We start from the raw sequence: 27,181 nt of genomic DNA on the forward strand, positions 1-27,181 counted from the left end.
CAACTATTGTCAATGTAACACTTGATGCATCTGACGCTGCCTCTTCACTTCCGGAAACCAGCTGTTACTGAACAGTCAATACTGGCACTCAAATTATATCGGTAACTGGTAATCGTCTCTATGATAAAAGTCCACCGTACCAATAAAAGGATAGGGAAACAATTAATATCGAATGTGTTACATCGATGAAATAATCGCATTAAAACCAGTGATTGTCAAGCCCAAGCTTCATGTAGTCGTACATAGGTATATCGAAACACCAAGAACGCCGCCCATTCTCCAACGCCCATAACATCAATCCTCTTTTACTTCCGTTGCCGCTTCGTACTCTTATCACTAGCATTGCTCAGCACACTAGCAGAGCGTTTATGCGAAGGCCCATCTCCCTCCTCACCAGCACCAGTACCTCCTGCCTTCTCCCCCGATTCATCCGTCGCACCCTTCTCCTGCCCCTCCGCATCCCCAGCACTCTCCTCCGCCGCCGCAGGAAGCGGCTGATCCTCCTGCTGCTCCGACTTGACTTCAGGCTTACCATCCTTCTCTAGCGCCTCCTTTGCCTTCTTCTCACGTTCCTCCTTCGCAGCCTCCAAGACCCGAATCTCACTCTCCACCTTCTCCGACACCTTCCGCGCCTCCAACAGCAAATTCACCGAGTGAATCAACTTCTCAAAATCCCTGCAGACGCGCTCCGTCGGCATGACAAGCCGCAATGGCACCTCCAGTTCCGCCAGCGCGGCAGCGAGTTTCTGCGTCTGCACATTCGATTTCGCTTGCGTAAGCTTCTGTGCGCGGTCACTGCGGAATTGCACGCCTGGTGCCAGTCGGTCGTGGTGTTGTACGCCGTATCTGGCTTCTTCGGCGGGGGTGAGAGTCCGAACGGCTTGTTGCTGCGCTTCCTTGTTCGCTGCTGCGGCTGCGGCTGCAGCTGCCGCGGCGGCCTTTTTGTTGGTTGGGGCGGCAGCCGGGGTTGCGTTCGGGGTGTCGGCGCGGCTGTCGCGGGCGCTGCTGGGGGCATTGGGGGCAGGGGTTGCGCCGGCGGGACTGGGAGCGGCGCCACCTTCGGGGCCCAGGATGGAGCGGCGTTTCTTGCTCTTGTCGGCTTGGAGGAGGGTTTGGAGGAGTTGAGAAAGGCCTTGGCTGGATTGGTACATAGTTGTGTTGCCGACGCTGATGGGAACTTCGAGGCGGGAGTAGAGTTCACGACGCTCGGTGATGAAGTCTTGTTCGTTGGCGGTGATGCGTTTGAGTTCTTCGAGGAGGACGCTTTCTTCGCGGACTTCGTCGGCTGTGCGGTTGAGTTGGAGGGCGGCGAGTTCTTTGCGGGAGCGTTCACGGTCGGCGTCGAATTTGAGCATCTTCTCGTGTAGTTCAAATTCGGCTTCAGACATCTCAGAGGGTGGATGTTCGAGTGCGAGCATGCTTGCGGCAATGAAGTAGTAGCGCGATTTCATCTGCTCCATGGTTCGGTATTGCTTTGCGGGGACGAGGGCGCTGGTGTTGTTGGAGTCGCCGTCGACGGAGTGCGGTTGATAGTCGTAGCGGTCGGCGATTACGACCCAGCGGAGGTCGTACTCTTCAACTAGGTCCATGAGGTAGTCGGTCTCCTGGCGCGTCCAGTCGTCGTTCTTGAGATGGCGGTTGTATTCCTCGTCTGTGTAGCGGTTGGGTACGCGGGCTTTGATGTTGTATTTGGCGAATACGGAGTCTTGCTGTGGTACATTGTCGGAGGTTGAGGCATCGGCGTTGTCTTCTTTCTTCTCGTCCACGTCCATCTCGGAGCCCTCCAGCGCGGGGACCTTGGCGGATTCATGCTGGCGCTGCCAGTGGCGGAGAACGAGGCCGTCGGAGCGGGCGCTGTTGATGAAGGGGGTCATGCGCCTGATGGAGTCAGTATTCGGTATCGGAGCAGTAGATATATGGTGGTGTGTGCGTACCATGGCTGGACGCGCTTTTTGCTCGTCCATTTCGGGCGTCCCTTGTAGCGGTTCTCGTTGATGGCGATCGGAGGTGCTCGTTCACCTAGCAGAGCATAGAGCTCACGGGTAATACCCTCTAGCGTTGGGAATATGTCAGAATAGTTTTAGGTGAGTAAGGGAACCGAGAGAAGCTCACCTGGACGCTTCTCGACGACCTTCTGTTTCTTATGAGGTCGGGGCTGGCCCTCCGCGGGCAGATCCAGCATGTCGCGAACATCGGCGGCGGCCATGGCGGAGGCACCTGTGGGGGTTTAAGGGCTGAGCGAATTCCAAGGGGTGATGAAGTGCGATGTATGTAATTTTTCAATGAAACCAACAAGAAGATAGCAATGCAGCAATGATAATGATCGAGGAGCGAGAAGGGAAGAGGGGAGGAGATGGAAGGGAAGATGAAGGCGGAGAAGCAAAAGCCATGAGAATTCGCGCCAAGACGGGATCCGGCCAGATCGAGGCAATCGCTTCATCGCCAACTGTTCTCATCATCTCCCTCCCTCTGTTGTTTCTTTCCCCCCTCCGCCAATTTCTCCCATTCAACTGCATCATGGCTCCGGTAAGATCCTCCGCCTCATGGCTGTCCTCCTTGATGGCCGTCTGTGCCATCCTGTGCCTCTCGGTGCCCGCCAACGCCCTCTACTTCTACATGGACGGCCGCCAAACAAAGTGCTTCTTTGAGGAGCTCCCTAAGGATACCCTGGTTGTCGGTATGCTACTCACTATCGGCTTACCCAATTTACTCACTACTCAATACTAATGCGATATGGGTATGATAAAGGGACCTACTCTACCGCCGTGATCAACCAACAATCCAACACCTACAATGTGGACCCTAACCTTAAGATGCTCGTCACCGTCGACGAGATCTTCGACAACGACCACCGCGTCGTCTCCAAGCGTGACAGCCACTCTGGTCGCTTTACCTTCTCCGCTGCCGACGCCGGCCTGCACAAGATCTGTGTGACTCCCGAGACCAACGCCGCAACTGGCGGCGGCTGGCTGTCGGGCGCCCCGTCCGGTGCTGTCCAGGTCACTCTGGACATGGCCATCGGTGAGACGAGCAAGATCGAGACGGAAGACAAGGACAAGATGCAGGATATTGTGCAGAAGGTGAAGGATCTGAACGGCCGGTTGCAGGATATTCGTAGGGAGCAGGTGTTCCAGCGGGTATGTTTCCCCCCACGGGGATGATGTTTTGGGCAGTTTGATCAATGACTTACTAACAATGTGTCTAAACAGGAACGTGAAGCTGAATTCCGCGACCAGTCTGAGGCCACCAACTCCCGCGTGGTTCGGTGGACTCTCATCCAGCTGGCTGTGCTGTCGGTGGCATGTGCTTGGCAGCTTTCGCATCTGCGGTCGTTCTTCATCAAGCAGAAGTTGACATAAACGGGGGACTTACTTTTCTTTTTCTTTGTTCGAGATCGGGGGAGTACAAGTTGGAGAAAATAGGCCAAAAGGAATGAGTGAGAGGTACCTGGTTGTACTTACAATAAACTACTACCTAGCTAGCTATGATCGGTTGTTTAGCGATTATTATTTCTCTCTTGTGTGAGTTTGATGAGTGAATGTAAAATGCATGTATGTGGTTCTGCTGCTACTACTTCAAGGAAACCTTGCGATATCTGCTTCACTCCCCTGCCTCTATCGTTCTGCCGACACATATTTTTTGGGATGCTTAATATGAAGATGACCGGTATTGTAGTCCCAAGAATTTCTCAGCATCTTGCTTGTCCACTATACGGAAACCAGGTGTTCACGGGAATCCAATGCATCACAGTAGTCACAGAAGATACGACAGCAGCCGATACTACTCCCCATACAATTACATCAATTAGAAGGACTAATAATACTTACTGGATAATACTTACTGGATTAACGTGGCACATATGATGGTAGATATTTCCCGTAGTTCCTTGCTAGTATGGATCATGCTCTCTAAGTTCACTTGTTCTATCAGAATTGGATTCCCCAACCAGCAAACCCATCACTGTCATACTTCTACTAACTGAAGTATGCCTGATAACTTTCCCAATTCAACACAAGCCACGTGCGAGCAACTCAGCACTAAGGATATAAAGTTCATGGCTATGCTCATATTTCCCACAGTAGTTCACGACATCAACCAACTCTTCTCTCATGCCGCTATCCGATCCATTCATCTCATAGTAGCAACAACTCCTATTAAACTGATCCTGGACCCAACCACCAGAAGATAATCCAAAGACCCCCCTGTTGCATCTGCTCTGCTGCAGCCCACAGCCTATGCTTTCCGAGGCATAGTAGCAGAGCAGTGTACTATCCCAACCCAACAAATATGCTGGTTCCTGAGGCCAGTCTTACAACAAAACTACTAGAGCCACCTTAAAACTGCCCCCTCGAACACAGAATATAATACGCGGCACTTGTGGTGACAGCTATACTAACTTACCATCAAAGATGTAGACAGCAAAGCCCGATTGTCGTGTAGTTTTCTAGGGCTTCTTGATTACTATAAATGGATGTTTAGTGTGCATACTAGGTATTCTCGGCTATGTCAACCCAAAGGATGATTTGTCTTCTCTTTCGCTACTGTAGGTGGCTCGGGTCTACTAAGTTAGTGCTTATTGGAGGGAAAGGTTGTATAGATAGTAACAGCGAGATTTATCTATCTAGCATTCATTCAAGTGTTGGACCATCCAAAAATCATTGCATTCTTTCAAGTTGGACGAAACGTGTGCGTTTCCATCTTTGCCCCCAGTCATCATTTGATCATAAAGGATGCAGAAGATCGCTCGTAAATACATCAGCACTAAAAAATTATTCTTCTAACATTAATTCAGCTGCTCCCTGCAGTAGAAACAGCGCCCATGCTGTGGTACCAGATCCAATCAAGATTCAATGGCAGACAACAACAGAAAAGAAAGACAAAATGAGGTATAAAGCGGGGGGTGGGAATCAATAACTGAAAAGACCGGAGTATGTATCTATGTCATGTATTCATCGTCGAGTCGTCGGGTTGTCTGGCGGCAGGGGTCGTGGCATCACTGCAAAACCCTAGGATCAATCGCTCGAGATCCGAGAGCTTGTACGGCTTGGTCATATAGCCCTTCATGCCCACTTTCGAGGCGCGACTGAGTGCCTCGTCGGTGACATCAGCGCTGACGGCAAGGACCGTCGGCGCCACAGGCTGATGGGCTGCAGGCGTCGCTATGGGAGGCGGATGCTGCTGCTCAGGCCGACAATTAGGGGGGATTTGACCGTGGTATTCATCTATTAGCTGAAGGATTTTGGACGTGGCTTCGTATCCGTCCATTTCTGGCATCCACAGGTCCATCAACACAACGTCCACCGGTTTCATCTTCTTGCGATGATTCGGAGGATTGGGGATCGGAAACCCGTCTGCCGTGCTCTCGAGCTTGGGAGAGGGGCCTTCTGCTGTGCTTTGGGCGACCAGAACCTCCTGCATGATGCGGACCGCTTCCTTTCCATTACAAGCTTCGTAGATGTCGCTATAGCCAAGGCGCTTCAGCATATGAACCAACACACGCCGATTGATCTTGTTGTCCTCGGCAACGAGGAAGGTGAGTGGATGCTTTTCACCAAGTTTACTGTCATGAGTGTCACCATTAATGTGGCGTGGCATTGACTTGCAATGGGGAACCGAACGCGCAGGGGTCAACGTCACAGACGATTCCTCAGTCAAACTAGGTGACGGCTGCTGGATCGGCTGACTCGGTGTTCGCAGCGCGGGCGACAGCAACGACGATTCTACCGTCGAGGTGCTCGCACTGGTCATGCGCGAAGGATCGCAGAGCTGCGGCGGTGTCAACAGCTTGTTCGGAGGAGCCAATGTCGGATCGGGCTGGTTGGCCGGAATTCTGATCTCAAACTCGGAGCCATGGTCGGGACCGGTGGTGCAGGAGCGAACGCAGGTGAGGTCGCCGCCCATTTTCCTGGCCAGACCCTTGGCTACAAGGAGACCCAGTCCTAGCCCATCCTTACTCCGAGTGGTAGATGTGTCTTCCCGAGCAAACGGCTTGAAGAGCTTAGGCAAGAATGCTTCTGGAATTCCAGGTCCAGTGTCCCTCACAGCGATCAAGACATCGTTGGTCTTGCGGCCAACGGTGGCACACACGGTTATCACACCGCTATTGGTGAACTTGACCGCATTGAGGAAAACGCACGAAATCAACTTGGCCAGGTCGCGATCATCCACAAATAGTGTATCCGGTAGCGCGGGATCGACCGACCAATTGATGGTTTTGGAAAACACTTCACCGTTTGATGAGCGTGACCGGATCTCAATCTTCTCCCCCGTGTCGGTCGCATTGCTCACAGCAAAGTCAGGCCGACCACCAACATGCAAGGATTCATTAATCACTAGACGGAGCAGATCGCGAAGCTTGGTGAACCTCAGCGCGGGGACAACATTGACGTTAATGCCCTCCAACAAGAGATGCGGTGCCGAGCGGCGAACTGCCAGCGATGGTCGGGGATTGACCATGTTGGCCATTACTGCTTCTATCTGATGAGCAGGGGCGGCTTTCATCAACTTCTCGCTTTCGTGGACGGCGTTTTTGACTTCCTCGCTACGGGGAGAAAGTCCCTTTGGCGACACGACGCGTGGGACCTTCTGTTTTGGCGTTGTGCCGATGTTCCATTCTGGCGGATTACTCCGTCGTCGTTTGTACGGATTAACCGTGATGTTGCTTCCTTCGACGAAGACACTTGGCCGGCTGTCGCACGTGCTCAATGGTGTTTGGACGGGCCCACCAAAACAATCGTCTCTTTCGAGTTGAGGAGTCTTGGGGACTTGCATGTTCAGGTCGTAGGCGTGGACCACGTTGTCTGCTGCTTCGACCGCTCGTCTCGCGCTATCTGTAAAGATGGAAAAATGCGAGTCAGCATTCGGAAATGGGGATCTAAGAATGAACGAAACACGAACCTTGAACCATTTCGATACTCTCCTTGAGTGTTCGGAAAACGAACCCCGCTTTCGGAGATGGCTTGTCCTGGATAGCTTCGCGAACTGTGGCATGCATGACATCTAGCATCCCGACAACACCCTGCATCGGCGTGCGGAGTTCATGTGACAAACTCCGGGCATAAGGCTTCAACGGGTGAGAGGCAAAGTCGGCTAATCCATGAGGGATGCTGATGTGTGCATCCTCGACAATCGCGTGGCTGGCAGACATACTTCTCGCCTTGCTGTTGCTCGCCTGCTGTGTGTTTGCCGCTTCAAGATCGTCACGGATGTGCTGGACGACCAGATCTTCCAAAGAATACAGTATCATTTCGAGAAACGACCACGAAAGGTTGCGCTTCTTCAATCCGGACTCCGACCACATCAGACCAAGGTATGCGAGACATTTGGTTTCCGAGAACAGGGGGACAGCCAGATAGCCTTCTGCAGCGAACGGCAGCTGATCTTGATCGAACGATATGTAGGAGCCCAAATTCTCCGGGATCAAACAGGGCTTTTCGTGATCCATATGGGACAGGGGATTCCCGCCAGCAAAGTATCTGTGGCGATGCATGCCTGCAGTTTCGTATCCATCATTGTAATAGAATGCCGAGCCGAATAAATATGGCTTGTGGCCTCGTATTTCGTTGACCGACTCGTCCTCCCGGGCCTTGCGAGCAACAAACACGTACTGAGCGTCACAGATCGAACTGATATTCTCCATGAGATGATTCCAAAACTTTTCCAATCCGAGGGTTCGAAGATCCTGCTTCAATTTCACCAGCCGGTCGATTGCCACGTTCTGAGGCGCTCCGATATATCTGCGACCGGACGAGTCGGCCTGCGCATCGTCCTCGCGCAAAGTAGATGCGGACGCATCGCCCGGAAGAACCTGAGATTTGCACGGAAGTAACGACATGGTTGGGCCGGATGCAAAGGATTTAGACCATTCTGACTCCGCGGAATCGGGCATGATGTGCCGAATGGTGGGTGCACTGCAGTTCCCTCGATTTGCTGTTAAAGACCAAATCTAAGGCGGAGATACAGGGCTGGATGATAATATGGGAGGTCGCCAGGTTACCGAGGGGGATTGATAAGATATCAATGAATCAAGACCCAGGTTGTTGGAAGGGGCACAGCGCATGGCTTTCGGTCTGTATGGCCAGTCAAACAGGAGCCTCGTTAGCTATATTCAATCCAGCAGGGTGTGTAGTAGGGATAGAAGGAGGCTACCAAGCACAATGCCCGTCCTAGATGGCTCTGGCTCTTCAATACATACATCACTTTGGGGTCGATAGAAAAGATGAAGCCCACGCTGAGCTACACCGCGGGGGATGCTCTGCAAAAGAGCAGGCACCGGCCTTGAAAATTATATTATCCTCCGATAGGATCAAGACGAATGACTCGAAGGATATTAGGGTGCAAGCTGGTCAATAGAAGACCGAGAGGTTCTGTTGCTTTGGGGGGGGGAGAAATCTCCCTTTTTTCCGCTTTTTCTCTCCGCTGGGAAAGAATTTGTAGGTGATTCGCTGGATGCCTCGGATTCAGCTATGATGTTCGGATTTCCTTTTCCCGTTCCTGAAACCCCCTGAAGATCGATCCGTCTTTTGATTTCTTATCGCGATGGTTGAGAAGCGTTCCCTCGACGACTGGCCGAGTCAAATTCTGGGGCAGAGATTAATGGCACAGACCAACCGGTGAACGGGCGGATGGTGATCGAGAGAGAGGGAAGGATGGGGGTGAGAGAGGGGTGCCAGGATGCCAGATCGAAACGGCCAGTAGAAGAGGAGGGATAGGGGCGATGGAGATCGGGAGATGGAGACGGGATGGGGTGGGAGGGAGGAAGAGAAGGAAGGAAGAGTGACGGAATGCGAGATAGAGAATCCAGGCCGGGATGAGATGGAGCGACCAGGAATGGGACGATGAGGAGGGGAAAGAAGCGAGCCTGAGAAATCGATGGGGCCAACTTGGGCCGATCGCCAGGTCTAGACGCGGGGAGGCTGAAACGGAGCGAGATGCTGGCAAGTCTTGGACCTCCCCTTCACCAGGCTCTCGCTGGCTTTTCGAGACTCTAACTTGTCCCGGCTTTGCGAAAAAAGGTTCTAGGGAATCCCAAGTCCAGGATGACTGAAGGATCACACAAGATGGGGGAAAAGGGGATTCAAGGTTGCGATCGGCCGGGGGGAGGTCAGCACCGGTTTGGACCCCGTGGCTATCTCTGCATGCCTGCCTACTAAACTTACACTACTGCACACTCTGGCTAAGAAATAAATTATTCTCACTTTGCTCCGGGACAAATTTCCCAGTTTCAGCATTCGTGGGTTGCACATGGTACCTCGCCAGCAGTGGGAAAGGATCCATGGATGAAGATGCCTACGGAGGTAGAAAGACCCTCCTTCGTCTGATGAGTGATCACTGGCTCTTAACCATCACCGGGAGACCTCCCGACCCAGACTCTACCCAGACTCTTCCTCGTTTGCAACCCGATCGGTTCCTAACAACTTCTGCATCATATCTTCATCCTGCAATCATCCTTACCAACTAACCTGTTATGTCCCTCTTTCTCCCATCAGTTGGCTTCCCAATTAACCTCTATCATCCTCCCCAGATATGCACGGACGGCGAGGTCTCGACCGGGGTGGCAGATGCCATTATGCAACTGTGCCATCCGGGCATTCACATTGTACGTATGAGGTCTCCACTGTACCGGAAGGGTTACGAATCTACGGGCCGGGTAACCCACGGCATAAAACTTCCTTAAAGCGTACAGCAGCCATCCCCGTCACGCGGCCCTTAGTGGGAAACTAGAAAATGGAAAAGGGAAAATAGAACCAAAAACTAGACCTCGAAGGTCTGATCTGAATCAAGGTATTGGTCCCGGGGGTGTGCTTTGCAGCATGCGAGGGTGTGAAGACTGATCTGCCGCCGGTATGTAGATGCCTACTACCTGCGTAATAAGCCAAAGATGCCCTTCTTACTGTTGTGACGAGAGCTACGTCGTATTACTCAAGCGCATAATAATTATTAATCAAACAACGGGCCAGACATCGAAGGTAGGAGCCGATGGGTGTAAAACACATGGTAGCTCGTACCCTTCACTCGGCCTATTATGTATTATTAGGCGGCAAGTCTAGACCCCAAGCATGGCTATCCAGGGCTTGATCATAGTTCATGATACTCATTTTCTGTTTGGCCAATCTCTATCGACAGCACGTATCTTCGAGTCGAGACCTCAGGCGCCAGAGACTGCTATCAACAGCAAGATTCCATGTTGAGGGACGTAAATTAGAACAGACAAACGGCGTGACATTAGAAAACAATTATACTCCAGAGAATGCCATCTAATCTTGCCTTCCCTTAAGTAGGCGCTTGGTGACCTTGTCCTTTTCTATGATATACACCTGTGCACCCCAACCGGAAAGGGCGTCTCGATCGACGGCGCTGAGCAAGGCTTGCGAGATGGTCTCGAACAGGTCCTCGGGAGACTACACCATGGTGTTAGTACAGACTCGACACCACCACCTTCATTTCCCTTTTCACGAGGGGAGGAGTCTTACCAAGTCCGGCTCCCACAGACCCTCGCAGGTACCAAAGAGCTGCTCACTGGCAGTTCCGCTAACAATGAAGTCCTTCGCAAAATCGATACACCCGATACTGTCAAATCCGCAGATGAAAGGCTTCCCCGTTGTGCTGTTGATTCCGGCAATGACGGGGCTGACGAAGAAAGGTCCGAACCGCTTCTCGTATAACGACGAACTGACCAGGTTGGCGAGAGTCTGGGGGGCAATGTTCCGTTCCTCGCGGAGGCGGTACATGTTGACCTTGTACCGGAAAAGGTCGGACACAGTCGACACGTCGGTAGCCAGACCGGTCAGACCGAGGAAGGTAGAGGGGCCGTAGTTGAAGATCTTGGGAAAGTTGTTGGAGACAGTCAGGGCCTGCATACCCAACCGGAGATCACAGGCGATTGCGACGCAGTCCTTGCCCACCATGGCGACGCAGGCACCGCCATCTGTTCATCCAAGAGTTAGTAGCTATGATGGTAAGCTGTGCGAAGCTAGTACATACTGATATCGAAAGGGGAACTCTGTGGAGGAGGTCTGTCAGCCAGGTTCGTTCGAGGAAGAGGTGAGGGTCACGCAGCACACATACCATGGTTAACGAAGAATTGCACAACTAGAAGCTCGGAATAAGATCGATTATGAACTTCCGGATCAAGTTCCAAGAGATAAAGGGAGATGTGAGCGTGTAGAGGGAGGGTCGAGGCGATGGGAGATGGAAGATGGGCGGAGGATGGATGGATGGAGGAGTGATTGAAGCTCTGCCAGCAACGCGTGGAGCCGCCGAGCTTCTGCCGATGACGCTTGCGCCCGCTGCCTACAATCATTTCCCTCCGCCTTGAACAACCATTTCCCCTCACCCTCCCCATCCTCTTCTCTCACTCTACTGGTCTAGACTTTTGTTGGTTGGATTTGAATAGATAAGCTGATTACACAGTCGCTCACTGCTGCAAAAAAAAAGCCAGTTGACGGCCATTCTCTCTGTCCCATTCTCAACCTCATCTTCCCCGCCCCGCAACACCAATCCCTCTTAAATCATGAGCTCTCATGTCGTGGTTCTTGATTCAACAGCCCGACGAGCTACTATCAAGACGACACATGGGAAGCATCTAACTGATGTTCTACAAGAAGCTTGTACAAAGCTAGGTGTGGATGCCAGCCAACATGGACTAAAGTAAGCATCAACTACACCCATCTTACGAAGCTCATAAGACTGACGGCTTTTGTCAAGATACAAAGGTAAAGAGCTCGATCTTTCACTGGTATTTCGCCTCTCTGGGCTCACTTCCGGCGCAAAGCTGGAGTTGGTTCAGCTCTCCCGTTCGCCCTCCGTCGTCACCGTCGCTCTACAACTGCCTGAATCAGAAGCACGAGGGGCACCCCCAAACAGACGACTCTTGGATAAATTCCCCAGCACGACAACAATATGGCTAGTATTGCGCAAATTCGAGGCTGGGGTTGCTGGAGGTGCTTCAACCCGGAATCTGACTGGACGAGGTGTCCCTAGTGGCAATGAAGGCGCAGGAAGACTCTACTACGAAACCCCGGTCGTTCAGATTATGGAACGGGAACTGTCCTCGTTCACTGATCTGCAGAAATCTTTGGCACAGCTGGGATTCAATAACGGAAATGTGCTACTGCGGCTGAGTTTTCGCCGTACAGACGAACCCTTGGAGGAGGCTATGGTCAAGATTCAGGACTACTTCAAACCGTTCGACGACGTGACCCCCAAGGCCGAAGAGCCGCCTGCACCTACAGAGCAACCACCACAGGCCGATACATCCAACAAAGAAGAGGAGGCACAGCAACAGCCCGCATCTACATCCGAGGCACCTTCGACCACTGAACAAACCCTACCAACTGCTCCTACAGCTGATGCGCCTGCTGCAGAACCCACCGAGGTACCAACTGGTTTCTCCCGCCCCATAACTGTGTTCTCTCCCCCCTCCAACACCACACCCCAGTCCGCACAAACAAATTACAACGAGACCGACTACATCCCATCCATCGAACACGCACAGGCACATCAGCGACGACTGAACGCAACCTCCCGACCCCTACGGCTCCCAACGGACGCCGAAATCGCCGCCAAGGCAGCTGCAGAAGAGGAACGACTCGCCGCAGTCACACAAGTAGATGTCAAAGTGCGCCTACCAGACCAAAGCCAGGTCGTGGCCAAGTTCGGACAGGAAGATACGGGCAAGTCACTCTACGACTTCGTTCGAAACTGTCTTGCCGCGCCATTCGCCAGCGAGAAATTCACCATTACATCCTCCCTCCCCAAGACATCTAGCGGAGGACAGCCGGGGAGAAACATCCAAAACATTGTCCCCGACTCAGACCAACAGCTGCTGATCAAGGATCTAGCCATGATCGGCCGTGTGCTGGTCAACTTCACCTGGGATGCGAACGCATCCCCGGCCGCCCGGCAAAGCCGGGAACTCTTAAAACCGGAACTGCGGACACGCGCGCAGGAACTCAAGGTCGAGCAGCCCAAGGACGTAACAGATAACTCAGACGTTAGCAGGCCGAAGCCGACAAGCACCGGAGACGGGGCTCGTGGCGAGAAGCGGAAACCGGGCGGAATGCCTAAGTGGTTGAAGTTGCCGGGCAAGAAATGAATGATATACTAGCAGATAGATAGCGAAATAGTTATGATTGATGTCAACAAGCAACCTACGCAACGTACAAATGAGAGTCATATGGCTGTCTAATACCAACTCATAGTTCCGCTCATTCCCCAACGGATAGTATATAAGTAGTAGTGAAGGTCCTTACGAAATACATCTACAGTATACGAGCAGAATAAACCTATCAAAAGCAAAACATCATCAACAAGCAAACCAATCCGAAAACAAAAAAAATCCCAGTAGTGCAGTGGTATTGTATTTAACTCCGTTTTTCTAAACCCTTCTCATTTCATTCCCTTTTTGTTTTCCTGTCCATCAACCCCAGACTCCCCCCCAAGTCCTCCAAGACAAACTTGTGAAAGAGGCCTGTGGGGGCTGAAGTACTGAGATCAAGTCAAGCGCCCCTACCAGCCAACCCCTCACACACCACGCTTTGCGCCCTAGGGGCTAGGGGCTAATTTACAACTCGGAGGAAGAGAGAGAGAGGGATGTATTGAAACATGATTTTGCTTGTTTCTCACTTTCACTTTCATTTCATTTTTTGAGGTTGGGTGTGGGATGTTTTCGTTATCTCATTCTTGGCTAATAGGAGAGAGAGAAAACTGGAAACAGGAGATATTTGAGGAGAGAGAAATGGGAAGCTTAGTGAGCGCCAGTGCGGCGGGCCTCGGCGATGACACGCTGCATGTCCTCGACCTTTCTCTTGCCACGGCCGAAGGTACCGAGCTGTAGGAAATTGTATGTTAGCAGGTGGTTTTGATATAAAAGAGTTGGAGGAAGTGGATAGGTTGGTGGTGGTAGTTCAGATTGCTTGCTTGCTTGCTCGCTTTTGCTCATTGGTTCCGTGGTTGGTGTGTTGCTTGCTTCGTCGGTTTGGCTTGTTGTTTCCGGCTGGCATTCATGGTTGGTTGGTGATGGATGGATTGTCGACGGCGGTTTCTTCTCCATGGTAATATTCGGTAACAATCATGGGTCCGTACATGCCGATCAAGCGTAATCGTGGAGACGTCGAAAAACACGATGCACATATAAAGCGGACCGAAACCGAAGAGACAATCGAGCGAGCAAGCAAACAATCGAACCTCCCAACCATACCTTCCCTCCAGATAACAAAGGTAAGGCATTGACAAACGTACTCTCTTCTTGGCGAGCTTACGAGCGCGCTTGTCCTGAGTGTTTCTCAGGAGTTCGATGATACGACGCTCATAGGGGGCAAGACCGACAACCTCGCGGGCGATCTCACGAACGAAGGCCGTGCGGCGGGAAGACTGGCCCTTGGTACGGCTGATCCGGGTCTTGGGGGTGTTGAGGGGGGTGGTTTTCTGCAAGATATCAAAGACATGTTAGTCCGATTGTCCTTGATCTTCCTTGTGTCTTTCAACCGCGAAATTCTCCATAATTGGAGATATCAAAGCAGCAGTATTCCGATATGATCCAGCCGAGTCGGACGATTTCAATTCCCAGTTACCAATCTTTTCCCATGTCGAATGTAAAGGTCAAAAAATGTCGGGCCGTTGTAAAGGAATCTTTCCGCCGCATTGCAGACAAAAAAGACCCTTCTCCGGACATATAATTCTTAGATTTCTCCCAAATTTCTCGGCCTTTTCCTTTTCCATTCCCATCCAAATTGTACCTTTCCGCAAACCGCTCACACGCTTGAAATCTCGTCGACTCGACCGGACCAAATCTTCCCACGCGCAAAGACAAAAACGGGACACTCAGAAAACAAGCTTCAGGACAGGGGACAACGTACGTGGCCCTTGTTCAGACCGACCACGATTCCGGAACGTTCTTGCGCCATCACGACGGTTGGGACGACTGCGGGTTGGCGACGACGGAGGTTGCTGCTGGGAGTTGTCGAAGTCGAGGGGCGTCGGTGCGGATGGAATCGCGATAGACTTTGCTGGGTTTTGGTTGGCCGTTGCGGCAGTGCGTAGCGAGCACTAGGGCTTAGGGTTGGTTTGCCCGTCTTTGTCATGTGTTAATGCCTGAGGTGTCAAGTTATTGCAGCTACTTTGGGTTTAGTTTATTTTAGTTTCAGGAATATATGGGGATTTTGGATCAATGCGGAGTTTCCATCTATGAGATCCTGCTCAATTTCACCATCTCCGTCGTTCTCATACGCAACTCACTCTACACAGAACATACTAAACTGTTACTCGTACTCTTTCAGAGCAGGCCCAGACTCAATCTCCACCTGCACTGTCTTCAGAATTCCATCCCTCGGCAGTTGTTGTTTACATCCCTCCTCCTCCACCCGGAGCCCATCAATATTAGAGTGGAACCCCTTCTCCCCATCTCCCTCCGCCGTGCCTGTTGTAGTCATGAAGAACGTTCCGTGAAATGGTCCGATCTCCCCCATCTCCCAGTCCGATCCGGACCGCACCAGTTCGGATCTGCTTGGATCGGAACTTGGATGCCAGGAAAAATGCGAAACAGACTGTCGAGCCCCAGATCCGTTGCCTGTGCTGGGTAGTCTTCTCTTGAATGTAGTCAGACTTGCGGTGCTTATGCTCCTGACGAGTGTCTTGGCTTTTTGGGAGGTGTGTCTGTAGAAGCTCGGCAGGGCTGGTAAGCTACTGGCGATAATTCCAGAGGTTATTTCCGCCGTTCTAGCAGGACATGGTTAGTTATATAAATCAGTCCCTATAGAAGGACACTTTGGATAGGATGGAAGGAAAGGTGTCATCACCTACGTCCATAAAAGCTCAGGAAACGCATCGTAAGTATTATCCGTTGTGTTGCGGTTTTTGACGCTCCAACGCAGACGCATCACGCTGGCGAGACAGCCGCTATATTGTCCGTTGCAATTAGCGCTGTTTACTTGTCGTCGAAGAACATGATGGAACAATTTAGACTGGCAAACTCACAAAAGGCCAGCTGCAAATATAGCTGTGATGCCTACTTTCTTCCGTAAAGTGATTTGCAACCGCCAGACACATCTGATGGGCATCAGCAGCATCATGATATCCGAGACGACGTTCACGATGGAAGTCACGAGGACAGGTATTGCAGCGTCAATGCAACGACCCGGGACAGTCTTATCCCAGATCCTTGCTCTTGGTGTGCATTCGAATATCTTCACGATAGTATCCGCCAAGTAGAAGAAAAAGTTCAGCCCCATCAGAATCTGTATGAACCACCACTGGTTACACTTGGGAGATGGAGCGAACACCCGCAAGTAGAGAAGGAAGATGGACAATTTGGTGAGGAATATCAGAGGCCCATAGAGAACCTGTGATGCGTTTATCAGCTATATCTTAAGGTCAGTCGCTGTGGCAGATATGCCTAGTTAGATTGGACAGGGTCGTCTTATACTTTGGCGAAATCACTCAGATCATGGGGATCAACCTCCCATTGATGAACACCGATTCCATGTCTGTCTGCCTCGAGGGAGATACCGACAAAACCTAACAGTCCGAGCTAAGTAGTAGGGATGTTGCATGAGCGTATGATACGGCAAGCAGGAGTTGTTCCATACCCAAGCCAGACAGCAAGTCCCTAGAACATAGCTCATCAGCACCTCTTCAACGAGTCCAAAACGAATAACAACAAGATCCCACATACAGTCTTCCCAACCAGGCGCTTTCGTGATATGGATCTTCGAATACAACCGCATGGCAACAAAGCCAGTACTTACGACAAGACACACCGTCTGAGTGACCACATTCCAAGGCTGATGCGAGTAGCGATAGTCATAAGAGGGTGAAGAAGAGTTTCCATTCGAGTAGACCTCAGCCATGGTATCGTCCACAAGACAAAGGGAAAGAGCTACATCAGCAACAATCCCATTAACTAGGCCTACCAAGCCGACAACCGGAGTTTATAACCCTTCTTCTGTTCCTGGTCCCAAGGCGACAAAAGTGATACATCCTAGGGTGTAACTAGTTCTCGCAGTACCCTGTCCTTGCTAGCCATGAGGATCAAACACTGGTCCCAAACGAAGTTGGAAACCTTTTCCCCTGGATAGTAAGGCGTCACAACCTGCCGGGGAACTGGTGTGTGGTACAACTCTGGGAGGGTTGTGGAAGTGCCCACGACAATGGGTCGGGAAAATTACGCTGCAATGCTAGTGTGACCCTCTCTTTGCTTGTCGCGCTTACCCTGGTGCTTCACCGTCTCAGGCACTGGCTGTTTCGATTTGCTAGACTCATCGACCATGTTTCTGACCCAAGGGTATGGGTTACATGGGACAGCCGTGCGTGATCGGAATCAAAGTGAAATACCGAATCTTCGTTGTAGCAGAGAGATGAGCATTCTCGCATACAGGTCTCGTGAGCGCTCTTCTAACTCCAAGGTCACGTCTGTCTTACATGCCGATTTTTCTCAATGGCGCCTTTGGGGTCCAACTGTACGACAGATGTGGGAAGCATCCTGAAACCGAAATATCAGACTTACCCATGGCCCCGGATGGTAGCAATTGCCATCTTGGGTGCGGATGTCACACGTCGAGAAGAGTATCAGTGGATGGATTGTATTTTTTTGGGGAAACTTGGCTAAGGATGGATTGTCTAATGCTCATGACTTGCTTCAATGCATGCTGCTTTCGCTGAGTTCTACATAGACACGGCGAACACCCCACCAAGACCTTCCTCCCAGCTCTCCATCAGCTCGCCACAGAACACCTCCAAAGCAGCCGTGTCCAGAGTCTTTTCCAGCTCGGTACGGAGCTGAGAGCCATCTTCGCTTCCAGAACCAGCCACGACCAAATCAGTCAGCGAGCCGAGAACACCGGGAGCCGAGATGAAAGATTTGAGGGCTCGAACATTGGCTCGCACACCCTGATGGACTTGGCGTGTCTTATCGGCCAGCTTTTCGACACGTTCTTTCGGTAGCTTGCCCTTGGTTCCCTTTCTCAACCCAACAGTGTAGAGAAGGGACAGGGCCTTAAGCGAGTCTAGTACGGTGAAAAGGCTATGGAAGTACCTCCAGGACGGAGCAGTTGGGGCCTCTGGTTTCACGTAGATTGCCGTATTGGATATTACTGGCGAGATATTGGCGTCGTTCACAGTGACGTCGTTGAGCTTGGACTCCAGCCACTCCTCGACTTGGGTGAGACAGGTATCCACCTGTTCCGAGGTGACTGACTTCGATCCGTTCAGGAACAAAGCCAAGGTTAGAATGTTAAGGTTCACCCTGGCGCTTTCGATCTCTGACGGGGTCATTTCAACTTCCGCTTCGGGTCCCACAACATCCTCAAACCTAGGCAACTCAGGTTCCACAGAGACGGGTTTCTGAGCCGTCATAGATTTGAGAAGGTCAAAGAGATGGTCAGTCATCCTTGAAGATTTGATCCATTGATCCTAGACTGGTCAGCCATACCCACGGGTCGCAGGACGGAAAATTAGCTTACACGAGGCAGGGGTCCCAGGCGCATTCGCTCCTCAAAGGTGGGTTGGCCAGGCGTTTCGCAATTCATGAATGCGTCAAAAATACGCTGGTCGACCAGAGGTGATGTATCTCTCGCTGTTGTTTGTGTGAGCAACACACCTCGGACTAAAGATAACCTGACTTACCCATGTCTTGGTAACGACCCATAGGGTCTCCACCAGCCAGTCGCTGTATGCGTCTCACATCCAGAGCCCACATTCTGCGGCAAATACTCTGCTTAAGGCGTTTCTGCAGATCAATGGTGCCTTGTACGTTGAAGTAGCTTCCATAATCCAATCCCTTAGAACGATTCCTAACAGTCGTGACATCGGCTGTTTTGTAGAAGTTGAGTGCCTGGATAAAAGCAGACTGGGGGTTGAAGTCTTTGTACTCTGCTCCCTCGATTGGTGGTGCAGAGTGCGGGTGGATAGTCGCGAGACGGGTGAAGAGGTTATGAGCAACCGTCTCGAACTGTATTTGCTTCACCGAGAGTTTACTGAACGTTTTAAGGGCAAGAGAACCTGCGCCAAGACGGAGGTAGATCCTCACGAGAAGCAACAGTGCCTGGTAATTATGAGGCGAGTCAACTAAAAGACGTTCCAAGATTGCTGCTGCGCGAATCAGAACAGTATCCGGGACTTGTTCGCTGCTGTCGGAAATCCATGCGCCACTAAAGCGAATCAAGCTCATGGCCGCAAGCAGACACAAGTCATCACTGGGCTGACTCTCGATAGTAGAAGGTGCTGAGCTTTTTTCGGGGCGCTCGACTTCGCGATAGACCTGCAGGCAACGAGAAACGAACTCCTCAACCTTTGCCTTGGATGCATTGTTCTCGTCTGCCGACAGTAAAAAGCAGTACTCGCACTTGAGCGCATTGATCTTTGCAACCTCCTTTAACGGAAAGGATTAGCTGGAGTTAAGCCTTTTTGAGCTTCGTGACTTACATCAGTTTTACCAGCTGCGCTTGCAGATACGTATTCTACAAACTTCAACGCAGCGCTCTTGTCCAGTGTTGGAACGTAGCTTCGCAGATCGCCAAAGCAATAAAGCTTGTGCTTATTGCGATCGAAGTACTCCTGACAAGCGGTTATCAGGTCCTCGGCCTTCAGAACACCCGCCTGGAAGGACCAGTGCATCAGGTCAAGTCGAGCCAATTGCGCATTGCGGGACTTCGGTACAGCCGCAACAAATTCGTCAACGAACTTCCGTGTCGCATCCGTGGTTCTTGGGCATAACGTTAGCTGCTGTATATGCCACACAACGAAGCGGAGCACCTACTCTGAAGTGTTGATATTTTTGGTTGCAGCAATAAGCAGGTGCCAAACAGCCCAGTCGTCACGCTCCTGGAGAGCTTTTTGTTCAGCTTCGTTCGTCGGGATCGCAAGCAGCCCCTTGGTGTAGGCCAGACCGTCGGTCCACATCTGAGCCTTTTCCAGGCTCGAAAGCTTCTCTCCAATAAATGACCAGTCATTCTGGATCACGCGCGAGCTGATACCAAGATTCTCGCTATCGAGGATCTTCACAATCTCGGCATGACGTTCTTGCGATTCGAAGATCTTAATAAGCAATAGCAACTCCTCGGCCGATTGGATAGCTCTGGGAGGGCTCAGCAATTCCTTCTGTTTTCAATCATCACCATTTTGTTACACCATTGAAGCCATCGAAGCAGACTCATATCGGACAGAACGTCCAACGGGAGTCGGGGGTGAAATGGAGAAGAACATACCGAATCGGAAGGGACACTTTCGGCAGCCTTAGAAATCATACGGTAGGCCAGCATTCCAAAAAGTTTGCGATCAGCCTCGGAGCTAGCCTGGTCGATGGAAACGAGGTAGCTAAGGAAGATGGCCCACAAGTGGTACTTCCTCGTCTTTGGGAAGTTACTTTGAAGAGCCATAGCAGCCTAAGAATCCGCCAACGAGAGACAATCATCAGCCTCGGAATCCATGAACAATGCCCGTGCAGTGTACCGACCTTTTGTGCGGACTTCCAGTCATCGCCTTCGAACGCATATTCGAACCATCTCATTTGAATATCCAAGTCTTTCGAATTGGCCTTCGAGGCCTTCTCCCAGATACTCCTCAGTGTGTCCGCATGGTTGGGCAGCCGCTCCAGCGTCTCATGAAGGATATCGAGGGTGTCGAGATCCGTTGTGGGCGGTTCAGCTTTGCATAATTCGAGGGTCTCCGAGATACCGCGATTACGGTTTGCGTCGTCGGCGTGACGGAACAGGATGTTTGCCTTCCATGCCTTTATTTATTAGTTAGCAGATGTATGTTGACAAAACCACGGTAAGCGATTGAAGGTAGCGTGTTTATATGCATGAATAGAGTATAGCATTATTACCCACTTTAAGGAATCTTGTGTCTTCGCCCTTCTTGATGCGCTTATCAATCAGTTGAAGAGCCTGCTTGAGGTTCTGCCCATCAATGGCATCTTGAACCTGCTTGTTCCGCCGATGAAACACGGCGTCACTGGTCGACATGACGAGAGGGGCAGACTCGAAGAGTCGGAGGGGTACAGGTCCCAAGGGTCTATTTAATTATGAGAAGAACAAGGGGGTAGGAACGTATGCTGCGCGATCAAGCACAGCACACGGTGTGCGGGGTAGTATATACGGCGATGATGAGGGGAGAAATTAAGGTGTCTTGTCTCCTCATACTTTCTTTATCGGCTTTCTGCTGAGTTTGGTGGGCGGGGAAGCTCTGCGGGAAGGCGGTGACCGCCGGGGAATTTGATGCTTGCGGCAGCCATCAGTGTGCACGAGCAGTATAGAAAGTATGACTAGTAGCATTAGTAGCATTATTTGTTTTTATCTAAGATCTTTAAAACATCTAGTATAGCTTTAGCAAGGTTGGCTAGGGGAGGAATACACAGGGTGTTAGCTCTACGTTATGCTCTGTAAGTAGAGCATTGGGTAGTAGTAATGGTACTAGTAGTATATTTTAGTAACTAACCCGGAGTATACACTTCGCCAATTCAGATCAATAGGATAGTACTTTATTTGCTCGTCCAAACTTCTATCTAGTACTACCACTAGTGGTTCAGTGGAGCAATGCGACTACAATGATGCTGCAATACATATCATAAAGCTAATAAATTCTGGTACTGTGAGTCAAGAGTTGGGACCGGGTTTACTATAATAGTGACACATATATTATACAGATAGCAGAAGCCAGACCAATGACTGAAGCCATGCACTATGAACGCCAGGAAGGGTCATGCCCCAATGAGACCTCCTCCACTGTACAGACAAACTGGGAAATGGTGAAGGAAGGCCAGGTATCTCATGGCAGAACAGTAATCGCTTCCCCGCTAACAGCAGCTGGTGATGGAAACAGAGTTTTCGCCAAGTTACTGAACATATAGGCGGCTTGCTGGTGCATGACCCAGACCGCCGAAAAGTAGCATTCATGTCGATGCCTTGGGCTAGAACAAAAGTGGTAGCACGCCAATGAGAGCAAGAGATAAGTGAGAGCATGGTTCTGACTCAGAAGATACTGAAGGTCTGGTAAACACAGGCGCGATAACAGGGCGAATATAGTGATGGCAGTTCCAAATGCAAGTCAGTGAAGCATAGGGAACCCAAGAAGCCCTCGATTAGCGTTTGGCTGCAGACGAGCCAAGCTTCTTTTGCGTTAGCTGGAGAGATGCGTTAGTCCATCTATGACCGAAAGCAATCCAAGAATAGGCGTGGAATCATTCCTCCGAGGAGTGATCTCAGCGAGGGAGTGGTAAGGCCGCAGAAATAAAGCGTAATGGTCTGTACTCACCCATTCCTTCTTACAATCCCGATAAGCCCTGGATAGTATTTGGTCAGTCTACGGGGTGGATAATCCACATAAGGCAGGAAACTCCGGAAAGGAGCTACTTCAGCCACTTAACAGGTAGAAGATGACACCATACGTAATTTTTTAGAGACAAATGGCAGCAAATCGACCAGTCATAGCGGCTGAGTAGAAGGTGAGGAGATGCCTGTCACGGATTGGTAAACTCACTGGAAATAATCCGAGCACATCTCTTTATCGAAGCCATTGCGCTTCATGCACTTGAGGCTTCGATCTGCGAAATCTTGACATGGGTCAAAGTATTCGCTTGCCGGTTTGCTAAAGACAACAGGTGATTGTCAGTAATGAACTCTTATCTACAAGTAGCTGTCATGGGCTAGCAGATCCACCTTGTCCCCTCTCCCTTGATGGATGGAAACCATCGAATCATTGGAGCAGCACGAGAGAAGTCAAACCAGGTGCTCAAAGATTCGAGCGCATGATTGCGCTCGCTTATTAAAAAAGGAGGAGAACATTGACGGTGAGAATCAGAAAAAGGCGAACGCCTAAACATACCTGGTGAATTTCCGCTCCACCCGCTCCCAAGCATTGGGATTGGTTTGGTCGGATGGGGTTGGCTGTTTATCAGATTGGGAAGCCATAGTCTGTGATGAGCCGAGCAGGCGAGTGCCAGAATCCGGAGCGAGTTAATGTGACTGCGAGAGGAGGAAACTCTAAACCCAAGACGGGAGATAACCGGGATATTGCGGGTAGATGTTGAATGTTGATGAGGATGAGGATGTCAGTAGTTGTACCAATCGAAGCGACCGGAGGAAAATCCAGACCCGCCAGTCTTGGCGTGGAGATCCATCCCCGAGAACTATGAGAACCCAAAAATGGAATCCCACTGATGCGGTTGAACGTCGCACGGTTGAGAGAATATAGACTATGGATCCTGCCTAAAAGCCAAAGGGTTTGATCTCATGTTTCAGTTGTTATTTAAGGTTGGTCGGCTACGAGCGATTTCACTCTTTGATTGCTGCACCTTCTAGAAAGATGTTCGCCCTGCAAATGTGGAGCCATCAACGCATTTTACCAGAGAGATGGAGATTAAGCCCAGAGTATCTACGAGTTCAGAGGGGCTCAATTCCAATAATGACTGACCCCAAGGCAGGTACTGCATCTGTTTGGAACGCCATCTGCAGTGGTTACATCTCATTGCCATGGCATTCCCGGATATGCTTGCTTTTCTTCCCCCCCCCCCCCCCCATCTACATTATTCTACAAGTGGTGCTTTTTATATGATCAGCAGAGCTTTGGTGGCGTTTTTAGATTGCGTACATGTTGGTTGCAGAAGCTGTCTGACCTGAATCCCGTTCTTCACATGGTCCTGCCCATGCTACTATAGAGGGTGCTGGTTCGACTAAGAAATCCATATCCAAAGAAATCTATTGGTAGGATGGGGCAGTTTCAAGGCATAAGTATCTGCCTATTTCGTTGGGTAGCCCATCAATGCTAGGAGATAATCCCACCTGGTCATATCACAGTAATGTTGAACAATTAAGCCAGTCTGTATGCATGCAAGTACTTATAGTATGCATCCCGCCCACAACACCGTCCGTATATGAAGTAGAGTAATAAGAATCATAAATTCGGTGTCCATTTGTGTTTGCACATCCCTTGTGGAAATACGAGTCAGCCAGTGGGCATGATTGTCGGAAAGTATTCCAACCTTTACTAGTAGCTCACACGCACAAGGCATCTACAATGCTGTTGCTCTAGTCGGGATCGAGCAAGAACGCATTTGAAAATGACCTGTTTCGGGATACGAGGACCACTGCCAGTCCCTCCGCAATACCCCTAAGTCGGCCACAGACATCAAATGACACCTGTATGGGCGCGGAAAGCGCAAGTGACGCAGAATGCTTGCGAGTCTGCAACGGCCGCTATAGGCTGCGAGAGAGGGAGTGTTCTCTGTTACCTGATAGCCGCATCAGCTTGCCAATGACCTGCCCAGCTGGACAACTAAATCAATCCCAATCCAAATTAAGTCATTAATCCTCAACTACTAGTGGTTTCAGAGGGTAGACATTTGGCAGCTCTCGTAATATACGTTCAAAGCCCAGTCCCGACGAACCAGGATACTAACCAGTGCCCATCGGGTCCTGGAATGCCCTAATCGAACCTCTGGCAGCCGATATCCAAAACAGGAAATATCGAAGCACGCGTCAGGTTCTATGTGACGTAGTAAGATATTTCGGCGCTAGCCGCACAAGAACCAGCTAAGTAGCTGCCTGGTCTGGCTTTCTAAAACGGGTTGATACTATCAGCATGATGCTGGAGCGCTACCTGCCTACACCTTGCCATTGGGTCCTGTTCTGTCTGGGTCTACCCAGTGACTGAACACACCGACAAATCTAGGGCCAACCAAACATTGAACGGCCATCATGAGAATGGTATCTTGGTTAGCTATGGATTCACTGTGCCAAACCGAACACAGGAACAGTATCCACGGGCTATCTCTATCGGCTGTCGCTATAGGCCTAGGATGTTCATGTTGCTTCCACCGAGCAGTATGAAAAGCGGAGCCCAGTTAATGTTCATGACCAGCCGCATAGGATCTCACCGAATATGAGGACTTCATACCAGAAATTCCCCAAGAAAAAGTAATCCCTCAATGCTCGAGCCACTAGCACGCTCCGATCTGCCCATGCAGCCGTTAACATGCTTTCACTGACCAAGGAACATACCGTACGTATTTTTCTATAGCTAGGGCTTGCTATCAGCTGTCAAGCTTCAGAGAGAATTCACACATTGGAGAAGCCCACAGATTTGTCAAGATTCAGCGTACAGTGAATTTATTTGAATCCGGATCTTGCCACGAGCAGGTTGGTTGGGTTTGAGTATAAATACCTGGCCACCCTTGAACTCTCTTTTGCCTCATCAGCCTCTCTCAGTTCATTGGAGTAACAGACCATTAAGCGCCCTCAAAGTAACCGAATACCATCCTCTACCAATTGTCTCTCAGGATCCTCTCAAGCCTTAGCAATGGCCCCTATTGGATCTAGCATGGCCAGCCCGGTCCCAGCCATTAATGAGCTAGTCGAGATCGCCGGCGAGGCTTGCCAGATCGAGGATGCCACTGCAGAGCCAAACAATGTGGTATTCGACCCGTCCAAGCATCTGGCTTTTGTGCCCCCTTCGAAGGTCCACACCATGGTTGAGCTCGGCTACCCTAACAGCCGTGGAGTTTCCCCTGTTGGCGTCTCCGAGCCCTTCCCACTATTCTCGGCCGAAGCTATTGAGCAAATGCGCAAGGAAGTCCTCACCAAAGAGGTCTTTTCCAACCACAAGTACTCGAGTGAGATCGCTCAATGCCAACTCAGGGGATATGCAGCTGAGTAAATATTGGAGCTTTCACCTTATTCGAGGCCACGACTGACACATAAAAATAGGTGCGCTCCATTTGTTTATGACGCCTGGAAAAACCCAGAGACACTTGCCATAATCTCCAAAGTTGCTGGTGTCGATCTTGTCCCGGTCATGGACTTCGAGCTGGGACACGTGAACATTTCTGGCCACAGCGAAGAGGAGAAGCACGATGCTCCGAAGAAAGCCGGGGCGTTGGGTAAGGGCATTGCCGTAAAGTCCAGCGACGATGATGCCATAGTCGACTGGCACACTGACAGCTACCCCTTCGTTTGCGTGACAATGCTGTCCGACTGCACCAATATGGTCGGCGGAGAAACAGCTCTTCGAACGGGCAATGGCGAGATAGTCAAAGTTAGGGGACCGCAGAAAGTAAGTCCATGACAGGTATTTCCCAAAGCTCAAGGCTTATGAGTCGTCCTAGGGTTCAGCGGTCATCCTACAAGGCCGTTACATTGAGCACAAAGCACTCCGTGCTTTGGGAGCGACGGAGCGAATCACCATGGTGACGTCCTTCCGTCCTCGGGCTTCGTCCGTCAAGGACGACACCGTTCTCACCACCGTCCGACCGATCTCAAATTTGAATGAATTGTATCATCAATTCACCGAGTATCGATTCGAGCTTCTTGGCGAGCGTCTCCGTGACGTCAATAGGCTCATGCGCGATCAGCAAAGAGCCCGGCGCACTTTCGATACTCGTGCTGCCAAGAGTTTCATTAGGGAGCAGATCGATTTCCTTGAACATATGGATAAGGAGATCGTGGAAGACGAAAAAGTGATCAAGGGCGTCTTCGATGATAGCCATCTCATCTCGGAGGATTTGAAGCGTGAGCATTCGCGTAAGCGGGCGCTTGCCGATGTCGAATGATGCAACAACCGAATTGCTACGTCTGCTGAGCTTTGTCATTTGAAAATTATCACTTTCGCTTCAATTTGGCTTTGAAAGACCAACGCTCTCATTTTGTTTTCGCGAAAGAAAAAAAAGATTTTTTTAAATCAAAAGGATATCAATTCAAACCTCTCCATATTCTCCTGTCTCATACATAATCCATCCAAACCTGCATAAAGACATCAGTAAATAGTCAGGAGACCCTCTTCTTGTAGGGGGTAACCCGCTACAGGGGTATAACCCGAAAGTGGGTAGTCTTGAAGCGGTTATCAAGCGCTTTAGTGCAACAGGAGCGGTTAGAACAAAGTCATAAGCCAAAGCCATGCGCTTCTTGGCTCAAGTATTAGTAAATGCACCACATGCAGATGACCTGCAGTCAGTTGCCAATTGAAGAGGAACAACATGGTGAAGCCGTGCGCACCAAGGGTCTGGAAGATGAGACTTCGTTCCAGCTCCATGTTGATTGCTGTGATTCAATCTATACAACCGTGATGAGAGAGTGCTAGAAGGGGATAGCCATAGTTTAGGGTATGAGTAGAGGAGATAAAATGCAAGTGTGGCAGACGGTTGTTAATGTCCGGATTTAGCCATGTTCCCTCTATCATACGATGGAGACACGCT

General features: G+C 50.7%; 10 protein-coding genes across 10 annotated transcripts; 3 read left to right on the plus strand and 7 right to left on the minus strand.

The window, feature by feature from the left end:
- Positions 1-206: 206 nt before the first annotated feature.
- On the minus strand, positions 207-2,318 carry BO79DRAFT_176836 (SANT/Myb-like DNA-binding domain-containing protein). The gene is made up of 3 exons (XM_025679877.1): positions 2,113-2,318; positions 1,935-2,052; positions 207-1,878 (listed from the first exon to the last, which is right to left on the minus strand). The coding sequence occupies exons 1-3, from the start codon at positions 2,204-2,206 to the stop codon at positions 306-308; spliced, it is 1,785 nt and encodes a 594-aa protein (XP_025537497.1). The 5' UTR covers positions 2,207-2,318; the 3' UTR covers positions 207-305.
- A 153-nt stretch (positions 2,319-2,471) lies between these two features.
- On the plus strand, positions 2,472-3,530 carry BO79DRAFT_198575 (emp24/gp25L/p24 family protein). The gene is made up of 3 exons (XM_025681354.1): positions 2,472-2,677; positions 2,749-3,137; positions 3,210-3,530. Exons 1-3 carry the CDS (start codon positions 2,518-2,520, stop codon positions 3,357-3,359), a joined length of 699 nt encoding a protein of 232 aa, XP_025537498.1. The 5' UTR covers positions 2,472-2,517; the 3' UTR covers positions 3,360-3,530.
- A 1,397-nt stretch (positions 3,531-4,927) lies between these two features.
- On the minus strand, positions 4,928-8,302 carry BO79DRAFT_35131 (sensor histidine kinase/response regulator). Its single transcript, XM_025689114.1, has 3 exons — positions 8,195-8,302; positions 6,898-8,069; positions 4,928-6,830 (listed from the first exon to the last, which is right to left on the minus strand). Exons 2-3 carry the CDS (start codon positions 7,886-7,888, stop codon positions 4,942-4,944), a joined length of 2,880 nt encoding a protein of 959 aa, XP_025537499.1. The 5' UTR covers positions 7,889-8,069; positions 8,195-8,302; the 3' UTR covers positions 4,928-4,941.
- Positions 8,303-9,986: 1,684 nt separating this feature from the next.
- On the minus strand, positions 9,987-11,204 carry pup3 (proteasome core particle subunit beta 3). Its single transcript, XM_025681355.1, has 4 exons — positions 11,068-11,204; positions 10,984-11,002; positions 10,473-10,927; positions 9,987-10,400 (listed from the first exon to the last, which is right to left on the minus strand). Exons 1-4 carry the CDS (start codon positions 11,068-11,070, stop codon positions 10,257-10,259), a joined length of 621 nt encoding a protein of 206 aa, XP_025537500.1. The 5' UTR covers positions 11,071-11,204; the 3' UTR covers positions 9,987-10,256.
- A 273-nt stretch (positions 11,205-11,477) lies between these two features.
- BO79DRAFT_239002 (putative UBX domain protein) lies at positions 11,478-13,096 on the plus strand (the record flags this gene model as incomplete). Its single annotated transcript, XM_025684871.1, has 2 exons — positions 11,478-11,649; positions 11,707-13,096. Exons 1-2 carry the CDS (start codon positions 11,513-11,515, stop codon positions 13,094-13,096), a joined length of 1,527 nt encoding a protein of 508 aa, XP_025537501.1. The 5' UTR covers positions 11,478-11,512.
- Positions 13,097-13,322: 226 nt separating this feature from the next.
- Positions 13,323-14,996, minus strand: BO79DRAFT_210153 (60S ribosomal protein eL36). The gene is made up of 3 exons (XM_025682743.1): positions 14,859-14,996; positions 14,242-14,427; positions 13,323-13,831 (listed from the first exon to the last, which is right to left on the minus strand). Exons 1-3 carry the CDS (start codon positions 14,904-14,906, stop codon positions 13,748-13,750), a joined length of 318 nt encoding a protein of 105 aa, XP_025537502.1. The 5' UTR covers positions 14,907-14,996; the 3' UTR covers positions 13,323-13,747.
- A 219-nt stretch (positions 14,997-15,215) lies between these two features.
- On the minus strand, positions 15,216-16,847 carry BO79DRAFT_270220 (uncharacterized protein; the record flags this gene model as incomplete). The annotated part of the gene is made up of 5 exons (XM_025687274.1): positions 15,216-15,717; positions 15,802-15,897; positions 15,976-16,358; positions 16,424-16,515; positions 16,673-16,847. The coding sequence occupies 5 exons, from the start codon at positions 16,845-16,847 to the stop codon at positions 15,261-15,263; spliced, it is 1,203 nt and encodes a 400-aa protein (XP_025537503.1). The 3' UTR covers positions 15,216-15,260.
- Positions 16,848-17,622: 775 nt separating this feature from the next.
- Positions 17,623-21,107, minus strand: BO79DRAFT_239004 (MDM20/NAA25 family protein). Its single transcript, XM_025684872.1, has 8 exons — positions 20,826-21,107; positions 20,450-20,725; positions 20,202-20,378; positions 19,754-20,094; positions 19,420-19,699; positions 18,622-19,366; positions 18,459-18,571; positions 17,623-18,408 (listed from the first exon to the last, which is right to left on the minus strand). The coding sequence occupies exons 1-8, from the start codon at positions 20,958-20,960 to the stop codon at positions 17,662-17,664; spliced, it is 2,814 nt and encodes a 937-aa protein (XP_025537504.1). The 5' UTR covers positions 20,961-21,107; the 3' UTR covers positions 17,623-17,661.
- Positions 21,108-21,604: 497 nt separating this feature from the next.
- Positions 21,605-23,023, minus strand: BO79DRAFT_210154 (coiled-coil-helix-coiled-coil-helix domain-containing protein). Its single transcript, XM_025682744.1, has 4 exons — positions 22,819-23,023; positions 22,474-22,581; positions 22,249-22,276; positions 21,605-22,117 (listed from the first exon to the last, which is right to left on the minus strand). The coding sequence occupies exons 1-4, from the start codon at positions 22,902-22,904 to the stop codon at positions 22,076-22,078; spliced, it is 264 nt and encodes an 87-aa protein (XP_025537505.1). The 5' UTR covers positions 22,905-23,023; the 3' UTR covers positions 21,605-22,075.
- A 2,267-nt stretch (positions 23,024-25,290) lies between these two features.
- BO79DRAFT_270222 (uncharacterized protein) lies at positions 25,291-26,539 on the plus strand (the record flags this gene model as incomplete). Its single annotated transcript, XM_025687275.1, has 3 exons — positions 25,291-25,643; positions 25,698-26,043; positions 26,096-26,539. The coding sequence occupies 3 exons, from the start codon at positions 25,291-25,293 to the stop codon at positions 26,537-26,539; spliced, it is 1,143 nt and encodes a 380-aa protein (XP_025537506.1).
- Between the last annotated feature and the right edge of the window lie 642 nt (positions 26,540-27,181).

Source organism: Aspergillus costaricaensis, assembly GCF_003184835.1.
Source record: "Aspergillus costaricaensis CBS 115574 unplaced genomic scaffold BO79scaffold_24, whole genome shotgun sequence".
Classification (NCBI taxonomy): domain Eukaryota; kingdom Fungi; phylum Ascomycota; class Eurotiomycetes; order Eurotiales; family Aspergillaceae; genus Aspergillus; species Aspergillus costaricensis.